Here is a 13,880-nt window from a genome sequence, read left to right as displayed (position 1 = left end):
TTGCTAGTGTATGCAATGGTGTCAGCGTTTGGAAGCTGATTATGGGATGGATCTCTGGATATGGCAATCACTAGATGTTCCATCCTTTCGTCACACTTCCAAATTTTGTCTCTGTAACTCCTTCCATGAGTGTTTTGTTTCCTATTCTAAGAAGGGGCAAAGTGTCCACACTTTGGTCTTCATTCTCTTGAGTTTAACGTGTAGCTGCATCTTTAATGAAATGTGTTTCCAGTAGGTTGTCCACAAAGCACTGAAACGCTACGAAGGCCCTCTCTGGAAGGTAGGAGGGGCTTGAAGGAGGAGGCTGGAAGGGATTCGTAATGCTTTGTTTCTGGTCTTTCCCCACCCCCACCCCCCAATTTTTTCAGACTTACATAATGTCCCTGACTTACCATGATTTATGATCCATATAAAGATGTGAACTTGGTAGCACCTATGCTCTAATTTGGAACTTTTTATCTTTTCTTGCCTTGTGTTTGGGCAGTGCTGTTGCGTTCCCAATCACCCATGTGGCTATGAGTGTAGCAACCAGGACTGCACAGTGCAGTGTTGCCATCTTGCTTTGCATAATGGTTGGCATGTTTTAGCCCCTCCCCCATGCACACAGCATACAGTATATAAGTACATTATATAAATGGATTTCGGTTAACTCTTTTTAGACATTCAGTCACAACTTTGAGGCACTTGTGTTTAAGACCCAGAACTGCTGTTTTCTGTAGACAATTCTGAACGGAACGATTAGCGCCATAAGCTGTGACCTTACCAGTGTGGCATTGTGTTCCGTGTTCAGACACCCTGTAGAGAGAGCTATGTTCACATCATTGCATTTAATATCTGAGCTCAAATTTATTACAGTTTATTGTTCAGCCCTCCTGTCTAGATAGAAGTCTCAGATATATCTATTTAAGCTTAATTACGTTTCCTTAGTTACATATTTGAATCCAGATACATCAGCATGGAAATTTTTTGTCCTTTTCCTTTAGAGTTCAAGATTTTTTGGCTGGAAGTTATTTTGGGTAGTGTTAGAACATGGAGTCCTTTCCTGGTATAGGAAGCAGTAAGTATTATCCTTATACTTACCAAGTTTTAGAATATAACATTTAAAATATTAGACGTTTTTATTTAGGTCTTTTTCTTTGCCTTGATTTAATTTTTGTTTTAAAGGCCTGATGCAGTCCATAATTCTTATCGCCAAGGATGCAAACACCTGACTCAAGCCGTGTGCACGGTAAGATGAGACGTGTTTGTACAGACGGTGAAGTCCGTGCTGCAGCGAGTTGTCCAGACATTGCAGACTCTAGAGAATCCATGGGCTTCACATTTGAGAGCAACTGAAGTTAGAGATTCTGTTTGTGCATGTGCAGGCACACATGCGTGCGCAGACACACACACAGACATACACACATACACAGTCAATTTGTTTCTTTCCACTTGTGTTTAGAACAGGCTATCTAAAACAATCTAGACAGCTGTCAACACTGGAGGTACACGCGTGTCTTTTGTCTTTTCCATGGGTAAATCTGAATGGTGGAAGCATCTCTGGGATTACAAGAAAATTTAAAGCCCATCAGTTCCTTGTACTCGATCCCAGCTGCTTTACTTTACTCTCTAGGAAACTTAGATGCCTCTGTTTACTGACTGGGCTAACATGGGGCTCAGGCACATCTAAGTGCAGTAGGGTTGTGCCATAGCTGCCTGCCTGCCTGCCTGCCTGCCTGCTGCCTGCCTGTTCTGCCTCCCTGCCTGCTGCCTGCCTGTTTTGCCTGCCTGCTTGCCTGCCTGTTCTGCCTGTTTGCCTGTCTGCCTGTCTGCCTGTCTGCCTGCCTGTTCTGCCTGTCTGCCTCTCTGCCTGCCTGCCTGCCTGTTCTGCCTGTCTGCCTGTCTGCCTACCTGCCTGCCTGCCTGTCTGCCTGTCTGCCTGTCTGCCTGTCTGCCTGTTTGCCTACCTGCCTGCCTGTTCTGCCTGTCTGCCTGCCTGCCTGTTCTGCCTGTCTGTCTGCCTGCCTGCCTGCCTGCCTGCCTGCCTACCTGCTTGCCTGCCTGTCCTGCCTGTCTGTCTACCTGCTCTCAAGTGCTCTCCTGCTCTCCACCCACCGTCTTCCCTGAGAGGTTACAGGCTGAGTAAACTGCCCCATCAATTTAGAACACACTGTGCCTGAGTTGTCCATTCCCAGCCCTTCTCTCTTGTCCTCCCTGGACACAGCAGACTGGGGCTCTGCCATGCTCACCCTGTCTGCCACCTTGCTGCCTGCTCCCTCCTACCCCTTGGTTCTGCCCTACACTAACATTCTTACTCTACTGTGATCTTTTTATTAGTCTGTTTTTTACAAAGTGAACTTGTTAGTTTCTCCCACTTCATTTTCAAAACTTTAGCTTCTGTGGAATTGATTAGGTCCTGCTGGGTTATGCCTCTGCCTATTTTATAACTTCTAATTTCTTATGTAGTGGTCTGCTTACAGCTTTATCTGAGTTGTATCAACACAAGATATTCAACCCATTGAATATTCACATGAATCAAGCTATGTCCAATTTCTTCTTTCCTAGGGTTGACACCTAGGTTGATTTAGAGTATTTTATACAGGTATTCCTATCCTTAACTGCCCTTTAAAAATTACAATATTTATAATATGTAGAACATAACATTAACTATTTTACACTGTGACATTAAGTACAATTAATTATTCTGCTAGTTTGAATAGTGTGCAGTCCCAGAAGTCTTTAACTCTCCTAATGGGCAGTCTATTGGAGTCAGACCGTTCACCCTCAGCTTCTGCCATCCAGCCACTTGATGAACCTGATCGCTCCAGTTTGCATATATAAGTGGAGTCATGCTTGTCATTTTGTGATAGCCTGTTTGACATAGCAGTGTTCTCCAGATTCATCCATGACTTAGTATGCTATCAGATTTCCTTTCTACAAAGTCCTATGTCTTTTATACATATGCCACATTTTCTTTATTCATTTTCAGCTGTCAGTGGAATTTAGTTCTTTAAATTTTTTGACTACTGTGGACTATATCTACCTATGTAATGAACATGGGTAGAAATTACTTTGAGAATATATGCCTAAAAATAGACCTGATGGCTTATATTGTGGTTCCAGTTTTAGAATCTAGAGATACCATGTCAGTTTCTCTCCCTTATCTTTTCTTTCATGAATTTCATAGATTGCATTTTGACACTTTGAGCTGATATACCTAGAGTTAACTTGTACGTGGTATGAGGTACAGACTCAGCTTCATCCTTCTGCTGTGGACACCCAGTTGTGCTCACACTGTGGTTTGGAGGGTGTCCACACTTTCCATGACTAAGTGGTCTTGGCATACTCTTCTGAAATCACTTGGCCATACACAAGGTCTTTTTCTTCCGTTGACTCGTGTACCTGCAGGTATCACATCGTTTTCTTTACTGTGCTTTGCAGCGTGTTTTAAGCTGAAAAAGTTTGTTCATTGCTTACAAGATTGTTTGCAAACTGATGGCCGTCCATGCTGATTTTATGGTGGGACATAGGTCATGTATTTTTGTATGCTGTTATTTGGTTTGGTTTTATCCCACAATATTATTTTCTTCTTCCTCTTCCTTCTCCTCCTTGTCTTATATCCTGTGTACCATGTGCCCTTCTTCTGGCTTTTACAATCTTTTTTTTACCTTTCTGCAGGGTTTCCTGACCCTTGGTGGTGGTTGGAGGTTGATGGTAGTGGTGACAACACAGATGTTCTCTTTACAGCTGACCATTAGACTGCCACTTATTCTCATTACTTTGACTATTTATGAACCTCTGCAGTTACTATTGCCCTCTGTAAAGAGGAAACTTCTTTTCTTCCAGAGATGATAGCAATAGTAATCTATGAGAGTAAACACAGTTGTTTAGGAAGTAATTTGATGGACACATCATCTTCATTTAGCAAAATGACAGGAATGACTTCCCTATGAGGACCTATGAAAACCCTTAGACATTATATTTTCACTGTGTTCACAGTACCAGATAAGGATTCCCTCCTGTGGGTCAGGGTTAATAGTTAGTCAGAGGGTAGTTGTCATCCCTGTAATAGGCTTTCAACTACTGTGCCTTTGGAAGCATCTTGCCGGACCTGCTAGTAGTATTTCATTCAAGGTCTACAAGTGGGTAAGGACAATTTGCTGACTCCTCCCCAACACCTTCAAAGGACCTTTCAGCATGAACGCCACCCAATAGGGAGGATGCTTTATGTAGCTCAGGCTGGTCTTGAACTCACTGTATAGGGTAGGAAAAGTGACCTTTAATTCCTGATCATCCAGTCTATATGTTTCAAGCACTAGGATTGCAGGCGTGCACCACCATTTGTGGCATTAAAACAACAACAACGATGCCCCAAACTTTAGTTGCATGGATTTAATTTGTTTTCTCATAGTTTGATGGGGTTTTGTTTGAGTACTAAGATTGGACCCAGACCTTGTGCACACTGTCATAGTTTCTTTTTTTTTAATTTAATTTTATTTTTATTAGGTATTTATTTCATTTACATTTCCAATGCTATGCCAAAAGTCCCCCACACGCCCCCCCTTCCCCACCCACCCACTCCCTCTTCTTGGCCTGGCATTCCCCTGTTCTGAGGCAGATAAAGTTTGCACAACCAATGGGTCTCTCTTTCCATTGATGGCTGATTAGGCCATCTTCTGATACATATGCAGCTAGAGACACGAGCTCTGGGGAGTACTGGGTAGTTCATATTGTTGTTCCACCTATAGGGTTGGAGATCCCTTTAGCTCCTTGGGTACTTTCTCTAGCTCCTCCATTGGGGTCCCTGTGATCCATCCAATAGCTGACTGTGAGCATCCACTTCTGTGTTTGCTAGGCCCTGGCATAGTCTCACAAGAGACAGCTATATCTGGGTCCTTTCAGCAAAATCTTGCTAGTGTATGCAATGGTGTCAGCGTTTGGAAGCTGATTATGGGATGGATCCCCGGTTATGGCAATCACTAGATGGTCCATCCTTTTGTCTCAGCTCCAAACTTTGTCTCTGTAACTCCTTCCATGGGTGTTTTGTTCCCAATTCTAAGAAGGGGCAAAGTGTCCACACTTTGGTCTTCGTTCTTCTTGAGTTTCATGCGTCTAGCAAATTTTATCTTATATCTTAGGTATCCTAAGTTTCTGGGCTAATATCCACTTATCAGTGAGTACATATTGTGTGAGTTCCTTTGTGATTGGGTTATCTCACTCAGGATGATGCCCTCCAGGTCCATCCGTTTGCCTAGGAATTTCACTGTCATAGTTTCTTAAGGTTGAAACTTAAATAGGGAGATTAGTCTTCCTTACTAACAGATCTTTCAAACCATACTTTACTGTTGGTAGCTGTTTTTTGTTTTACCCCACTAGCTTTGGTAGGTTTTAGTTCATTATCATTTACACTATTTTCTAATTTCTGTTATGATTTTTGCTAAGAGCCAGTTAGTAATTCTAAATATTAGAAGTGTGATGTTTAACCCCCAAATAATGGGGCTTTTTTGATTATCTCACTCTAGATTAATAATTCCATTTTGGTTTAGAACATACACTGATTTCTATTCTGTCAGGTTTATTGAGGCTTGTTCAATAACTGCACTTATATAATATAATAATAGTGCATTTGTACTTGATGCCGGGAGGATAGATGGCTTAGCAGCTAAGAGCGTTTGTTGCTTTTGCAGAGAATATTGGTTTACTTCCTAACACCCCATGTAGTGGCTCACAACTGTGTATAACTTTATTACCAGGGGATCTAACACCCTCTTCTGACCTCTGCAGACACCATAAACAAATGTGGTGTATATATATATATATGCACACATGCAATTGTTAAGTAATATGCCTTATAAGTTGTCATAGTGGTATTAATTTGTTTTCTCTAGTTTATTGTTAGTTATTATCAATTGATGAGTATTAAGATCTCTATCTGTGCATGTAGCGTTCTACATCTGTGGCTGTTATTGATTGCATACTTGTTGATGATGTTTTCCTAATTGACATTTTGTTTTAAAATTGATTTTTGTCTAATGTTAATATGGCCAGCCTGGCTTTGTGACTACTTATCATTTACTTTGAACCTATCTCTATTTTTCTTCTTTCTCTTGTAGGTGGTATATATTTTCTATTTAGTTTCTATTTCCATTCTGACAATTTTTGACTTTTAATGAATCATTTTAAATGTGTTTTTGCTTCCTTCCTTCCTCCTGTTAGGTCACTTACAGTGACCTCCTTAGTATAATGCATGCTATGTCCTGGCGAGTGGATCCTGTTACTTGTCTTGTGGTGGAGTGTAACCTCCCATGTCTTGAGCAGCCTCTGGTCTCACTTCAGATTGGCCTTGTTTGGCTGAGTTGTTCTGAATCTGTGATGTGTGGTTCCCAGATCAGTATGTGATGTGATTGTCAGGAGTCTCCAGATTATCTCTCGGGAGACTGGACTGTCCTGCTCTCTTGAGTGTTTGTAGCTGTCCAGCTCTGCCTTATTAATTCTCAAAGCCAGCCAGCCAGCCAGCTGCCCCACCTGTGCCCTTGCAATACCTTGGGCCGTGGGAATGACTTCCATAGCTTCTGATTGTGGCTCCTGCAAGAGAGCATTCACTCCTTGTCTGTGGATGGTTGTTGCCATTCCAGTTCCTTCTGTGGCAGGTTTTGTTTTGGATGGGGACAGCAGAGGGTTGACAAAGTTGTTTCTTAGTTGTTTCCTACTGGCATTCCTATAGTAGGGCCTAGGAACAGAAGTCCAACCTTTATTCTTTTAAATTCCCTCCATTTCTACCTTTTTATTAAAAAAAAGAATTATTCCTAATTCTTTTTACCTCCTCTACCACCTCATCTTCAACCTACTTACCAATTATCCATTTATACTCGCGTAAAACATTTTCTACATTTGGCACAGAGAAAACATTTAAGAGTGGTATGAAGAAATTGGAGCTTTGATATGTACAGGATTTTATAGCCCAGGTACATACTAATTTATATTTAATTACTGGTAAACCTAAGGTCACAAACACAGTGAACCTTGAGTGTTTTCTGGGATGAACAAGCTGATGGCAGGATTGGTGTGAATAAGCTGCTGCAGTGCCTTGAATCTCCTGGGGATCCACTTCTGACATTTATCAGCCTTTCAGATTGCTCCACCCAGTATTCTTACATTTTTTTTTAATAGAACAGCAGACACCTTTATTACACTATGCATGAGGCTCATTTGCCTTTCCGGGCTTTGATCTTCCGCAGATAGAACTCCAGCCCCTTACTCCAGCCCCTTGCCTTCAAGCACACAGCCGTCTGCTCTGCCACACTGGCTTGGTCTTGAGGCAGTACAGGCTAGAAGCTCGCCCTGCTGGAACTGCTCCTCCAGGAGGCTGCTGATTTGGGCATTCTTTTTCCTTTCGTCGTATTTCTTTTGAATTTTCTTTGATCGTTTTTTGTTTAAAATCTCTTCCTCTTCAGGAGTCAGCTTGGGCCCCTTCTTGCGGCCCAGGGGCAGTGCATAGTGGGACTCGTACCACTGTCGGTATGGCGTGCTGTCAATAAGCACGATGCAGTTCTTCACTAGGGTCTTGGTGCGGACAAGCTCGTTGTTGGATGCATTGTAGACAACATCAATGGTCCTTGTTTTGCGAGTACAACACTCAGAGCCCCAGGAAAAGTTCCCCACATCCAATCTCAGGGCATGGTACTTCTTATTGCCTCTTCGAACTCGGACTGTGTGTATGCGGCGAGGGCCAATCTTCGTGTTGGCAGCGGGCAGTCCCAGCTCATACTTTCGCTTCTTGTGGTAGGGTTTTCGCTTACCCCCGGTCTTGCGGAGCTTGTGCCAGTTGTCCCGAGAGATGCCCATCGCTCGGCGCTGGCTGGAAAGAGGAAGCGCCGTATTCTTACATTTAATGTTACATTTGTGAGGGATAATTTCAGGGACATTGTTTCCAGTGAGTGAACATTGCTTTCTGATTTCTTTATATGCAGGTGAAACCTACAGATAGCTGCCTCTTCTCCATTCGATGCTTTGATGACACTGTTCACTGCTTCAGGGTTCCTAAGAACAGCGTACAGCAATCAAGAGAGGTAACCGTATGCATCGACTTCTGTCTTTCCCAGAACTTAAGAATGTAACTTAGACATAGAAATAAATACATAAATGTAACTTAGAACTCTTACAGTAAGTACAATTTATTTATGTGTCTGTGTGTGTGTGTGTGTGTGTGTGTGTGTGTGTGTGTGTGTGTGTATGTGTATGTGTGTGTGTGTGTGTGTGTGTGAGAGAGAGAGAGAATAGCAAATAGCTCTGTATGGAGGTCACAGGCCAACTCTTGGGAGTCTGTTCTCATCTTCCATCTGAATGAAGCTGCCCTTTGTTTTCTGCCCTCTGTGTACTCCAGGCTAGCTTCTGGGTGATTCTCTTGTCTGATTCCCACTCACTACAGAAGTGATGCGGTTACAGATGTGAGCCACCACATCTGACTGGGTTCCAGGGATCTCACTCACGTCATGGGCCTTGTGTAGGAAGCACATCTGCTCATGGATCCATCTCAAGTCTTTACAGTTTTCAGAATAGGGTTGTGGGTTATTTATTTTTGCGTATTCTTGTTTCGTGTGTATATACACAATCATATGTGTGCAAGTGCATGTGTGTGCATGTGGGGATTAGAGGACAACATGGAGGTGCTGTTCAAAAAAGGGTTTCTCTGTGTAACTCTGGCTGTTCTGGATCTAGGTCTATAGCAGGCAGGTTTTGAACTCAAAGACCCGCCTGCCTTTGCTTCCCAAGTGCTGAGATCAAAGGTGTTCACCACCACATTTGTTTGTGTTTTATAACCCGGGCTTTTTACAAAGGCTTTGAACATTGGCTTCCTGGCTTGGTGCTGTCTTCCCAGCCTGGGTGATACTTGTTTACTGGGAATATCATAGTTAAAGTTTGGCAGATGAGTTTAGTTGTAGGTGGATATTGTCTGCCTATAATTACTTTATTTTAACTCTTGGGAAGAAAAAAGAATAAATGATTGTTTAGAAGCATATTCCTTACCTTATAAGGAAACCACGGCGTGGAAGAAAACTGCCCAGGAGTGTGGTTTGTGTGTCAGAATGTGTGTTCTGCGTGTAATTACAGTAGAGACGAAACCTGCTTCCCCTCCTTCCATTTTCCATCCTCTGCACCTTCCTACCCACCCACCATTGTATTCTTTCGCCTTTCCTGAAATCTAGGCTGTTTCCAATTTCCAGCTCTTGTGAGTAGAACAGCAATGAGTATGGATGAGCATGTGTCTGTAGTGTGATGTTGAGGCCTTTGGGTGTGTGCCCACGAGTGGGTCTATGCCAATCTATGCCCAGTTGATACACCAGCAAAGAATATGTGTCCTCCTCCCCATTCCTCACCAGCAGGAGGGGTCATTGATCTTAACCATTCTGACTGGTGTAAGCTGAATCTCAAAGTAGTTTCCATTTCATTTCTCTGATGACTAAGAATGTTGAACATTATTTCTTTAAGTGTGTCTCTGCCATTTGTGCTCCATCCTTTGAGACCTCTGCTTAGTTCTGAACACAGGGTTATTAAGTGGGCTATTTTCTTTATCTTAACTGTTGGTTTTTTCTTTTAGTTCTTTGTATATTTTAGATACCAACCCTCTATCAGATGTATAATTGGTAAAGATTGTTCTTCCTATTTTGTAGGTTTCTTTGCCCAAATGATGGGGTCCTTTGCCATTAAAAAGCTTTTCAGCTTCATAAGGTCCCATGTGTTGAATTGTTCTTAGTGCCTGTTCTGTTGGTGTCCCGTTCAGAAAGTCCTTTCCTTTCCAGTGACTTCAAGGCTGTTCCTCACTTTCCGTTCTACCACATTCAGGATGTCTGCTCGTATCCCTGATCCGCTTGGACTTGAGTTACCAGAATGCTAAATATGGGTCTGTTTTCATGCAGCCACCCAGTCTGGACAGGACAGTACCATTGTTAACGATGCTGGCTTGTCTTCAGTGTGTAGTTTTGACTTTGTGAAAATGCAGGTTTACATAGGTATGTGTGTGAGTCTTTGATTCAGTTCCATTGATCAATGTGTCTGTTTTTATGCCAACATTATGCTGTTTGTTCTGTAGTACAACTTGAAATCTGGGACAGTGATACCTCCAGCAGTTTTTAAATTATTCACTATTGCTTTAGCTATCCTGTTTCTTTTGTGTGTGTCTGTTTCCAGATGAAGTTGAGAAATATTTTCCAATTTCAAAGAAGAACTGTATTGGAATTCTGTTGAATATGCAGATGCTTTTAATAGGATAGCCATTTTCATAACTTGAACTCTATTGTACCATGACCATGGGAGATCTCTCTTTGATTTTTTTCTTCAGGTTTTTTTTTTTTTTTTTTTTTTTTGGTTTTTCGAGACGGGGTTTCTCTGTGTAGCCCTGGCTGTCCTGGAACTCACTCTGTAGACCAGGCTGGCCTCGAACTCAGAAATCCACCTGCCTCTGCCTCCCAAGTGCTGGGGTTAAAGGTGTGCACCACCACTGCCCGGCTTTTCTTCAGTTTCTTAAAGTTTTTATTACCCAAGTCTTTCACTTGCTCGGCTAGTCTTATCACAAGCTTTTTTTTTTTTTTTTTTTTAATTTAATTTTTGAAGCTATTGAGAAAGGTACTGTTTCCCTGACTTCTTTCTCAGTCTGTAATTTGTTTATAGGAAGGCTGTTAATTTTTAATGTGCTAATTTTATATCCATATATTTTGCTAAAAGTGTTTACCAACTATAGACATTTCCTAATGGAGTTTTAGGGTCTTTTGTGTATAAAATTATATCATCTGTAGATAGAGATATACTTTGACTTCTTCCTTTCTAATTTGTAACCTCCAGATCTCCTTCAGTTGTCTTATTGCTTTAGCTAAGACTTCACATTCTATATTGCATAGCTATGGAGGTAATTCTTTTCTTGTTCCTGATTTTAGTGGAACTGGTTTCAATTTCTCGTTGTTTAGGTTGATGTTGGCTGTAGGCTTGCTGTTAACCACCTTTATTTTGTCGAGGTATATCTCATGAATTCCCTAGTCTCTCCAGGACTTTTATCATGAGAGAATGTTGGATTTTTGTCAAAGGCCATTTCTGTATCTAATGAGATGATCATGCAGTTTTGTTTTCAGTTTGTTTATGTGGTGGATTGCATTTATTGATTACTTATGTTGAATCATCACTACATCTCTGGGATGACACGAACCTGATAATGGTATATAATCTTTCTGATGTGTTCTTGTATTCTATTTTTAAGTATTTTGTTGAGTTTTTGGCATGTGTATTCATAAAGAAAATTAGTCTGTAATTTTCTTTCTTAGAAGGTCTTTGTGTGGTTTTGGTATCATGGTAATAGTGGCCTTGTAAAATGAACTTGGAAATGTTTCCTCAGTTTCTATTTTGTGGAATATTTTGAGGAATGTTAACATTAATTATATAAAGCTCTGATAGAATTCCTATGCTGAATTCGTCTTATCTTGCTCTGGACTTTTATTGATTGGAAAACTTTTAATAACTTTTTACTAGGGGTTATCGGTCTGTTTAAATTGTATATTTCATCTTGTTTTCATCAACTTTGGTAGGTTGTATATATCAAGACATTTATCCATTTCTTTTAGATTTTCCGGTTTGGTGGATTTAATTCTAAATTAATTCATTTTTTTATTGAAAATATTTTTCCATACAATATATTTTGATTTTAGTTTCCTCTTCCCCAGTTTCTCTCTGATCCTTCCAAACCCCCTACAAACCCAAATCCATACCCTTTCGATTATTAGAATTATTAGGATACAAATAGGCATCTAAAAATAATAATAAAATAAACCAAACTGGAATAGGATAAAGCAAGTAAACTATCAGGAGAAAAAGCCAAAGAAAAAGTATATGGAACACAGATGCAGAGAAAGAAACACAGATACAGAGATGCAGAGAAAGAAACACAGATGCACACAAACCCTGTAAGAGTGCCACACTGGAAACTACAATATGTATTTAAAAGACTTGGAAAAGAAGAAAGGAAGGAAGAAAAGAAGGAAGAAAAGAAGGAAGAAGAGAGAAGGGGAGAGAGAGAGGAAGAGGGAAGGATGGAGGGAAGGAAAAAGGGAGAGAGAGAGAGAGAGAGAGAGAGAGAGAGAGAGGGAGAGGGAGAGAGAGAGAGAGAGGAGGTAAAAAATAATAATAATGCCCAGACAAAGCATTGTGAGACATGGAACCTCCAAAGGTGCCTGCCATTGAGTTCACTTTGTGTTGGCTGTCTACTGCTGGGTGTGGGGTCAATCCTTAAGGTGCTTTGTATTCTCAGGGAGACTCTATTGGAGAAAACTAATCTTTCTTGGCGAGCAGTTATCAACTAGAGATAGCTTCTGAGTTAGGGATGGGGACTTGTGTCTACTTCCCCTCTTAGCTCTGGGGCCCTTTTGGTTTAGACTGCAAGGACTGTGCATGCTGATACAAACTCTGAGTTCATTTGTGTGTTGGTCCTGCTGTGTTTAGAGGGCCTTTCTCCTTGGTGTCCTCCATCCCCTCTGGCTCTTACAGTCTTTCTGCTTCCTCTTTCACAGGTTTTCTGAGCTCTGAGGGGAAGAATTTGATGGAGAAATCCCATTTAGGATCGGGTGTACCAAACTCTCACTCTCTGCGCTTTGGTGTGTTGTGGGTCTTTTTTATTCCCATTTACTGCAGGGGGAAGCTTCTGTGATGAGGCTGAAGCAAGGCCCAGACATAGCCCAGTATAGCAAAATGCAGTTAAGAGCCATTTTATTGCTATGTTCCTTTAACAGAACAGTAGTGTTTGGACTTCTCTGCCTAATCTCAGGTTTTTGGCCACCTAAACAGTATCTCGTATGGGTTTCATCTCATGGAGTGGCCATTAAATCCAATCAGATAATTGATTGGTTAAATCAACAAGTTTGTGCTGCTATTGTACCAGCATATTCTGCAGGCAGGTCACGATTATCGATTGAAGGGTTTATAGCTGGATTGGTGTTTGCCTTTCTCCTCTGCTAGTGTGCAGACTTGCCCTGACTACCAGGAAGACTAGTCAGTAGAGGAAGGCTGTAGGCTGGCAGCAGCATGATTTCTCCATGTTCAGTGAATTGTATAGTTACTGTCTTCAGTAATGGGCTCTTACCATCTGTTTATAGAGAGCATCCCATTCTCTTGGCAGGAGCCTGCATTATCTGGGTGTATTCTCAGGGCTCCTTTAGCCAGACTCTCTTAGGTATTACGCAGTCTTAGAACTGGAGGTTTCCATTGTTTGTTCATTTGTTGGGGCTTTGTTTCCCCGTTATTTGGTGATTTCATTTAGATTTTTTCATAATTATGGATATTTTAAGAAGTTTCTACTGCATTAGTTTTTCATACAATACATCAAATGGCCTTTAGTTGTAGCTATCCCTTCTTGTATCCCCTCCCTGTCTCTCCTTATCTGATCTCCTGTTCTACCCCCAGCACCATCCATTAGTTATCCTATTTCTTAGTATTTCACAGGATTATAAGAATTACGACATGCAATTTTGTAAGGAAACAAGGAAGTATTGTTAGTCCATATTTTCAAACAAATTTTCTTTTCAAAGCTTGTAAAAGTAAAATCATCAGGCAGTTGGCTTTCCTAAAATAATCTAAGATTATTGTGTATATAAGTTTTATTTTCAATTCGTAATACTGTGCCCAAGTCCACTGCTGTGAATTAAATGATTCAACAGTGTTGGAAACAAGTCATTTTAAGTGAAAAATTATTCATTGCTTAATTTCTATAATATATTTAAGCATTAATTTATACATATGCATATGCATATATATATAATATTTGAAGAGCACTAGGAATAACTTTCTATGCAGGCAGATCACAGGTAATAAACATTCATATGTTTCTTGTCATATGTCATTGTGGGTGTGTTTTTGCCGTTGTT

General features: G+C 41.0%; 1 protein-coding gene and 1 pseudogene across 10 annotated transcripts in view; one reads left to right on the top strand and one right to left on the bottom strand.

Annotated features, from left to right (window-relative positions):
* The window catches only part of Osbpl1a (oxysterol binding protein-like 1A), a 187,974-nt gene that overhangs the window by 35,621 nt on the left and 138,473 nt on the right, over window positions 1–13,880 (top strand). For 6 of the 10 annotated variants that reach the window (XM_006526144.4, XM_006526143.4, XM_006526141.4 and 3 more), the window contains 4 exons: window positions 236–280; window positions 984–1,057; window positions 1,165–1,228; window positions 7,950–8,048. In XM_006526144.4, the coding sequence (XP_006526207.1) occupies window positions 236–280; window positions 984–1,057; window positions 1,165–1,228; window positions 7,950–8,048 (282 nt within the window). Of the gene's footprint in view, window positions 1–232; window positions 281–983; window positions 1,058–1,164; window positions 1,229–7,949; window positions 8,049–12,530; window positions 12,615–13,880 lie in introns of all 10 variants that reach the window. The other 4 variants (XM_030250565.1, XM_030250563.1, XM_030250566.1 and 1 more) reach the window with 2 other exon arrangements.
* Window positions 7,146–7,854, bottom strand: Gm5687 (predicted gene 5687; annotated as a pseudogene).

Source organism: Mus musculus, chromosome 18 (genome assembly GCF_000001635.26).
Source record: "Mus musculus strain C57BL/6J chromosome 18, GRCm38.p6 C57BL/6J".
Lineage (NCBI taxonomy): Eukaryota > Metazoa > Chordata > Mammalia > Rodentia > Muridae > Mus > Mus musculus.
Note: the sequence above shows the minus strand (reverse complement) of the source record. Positions and strands in the feature narration are given on the sequence as shown.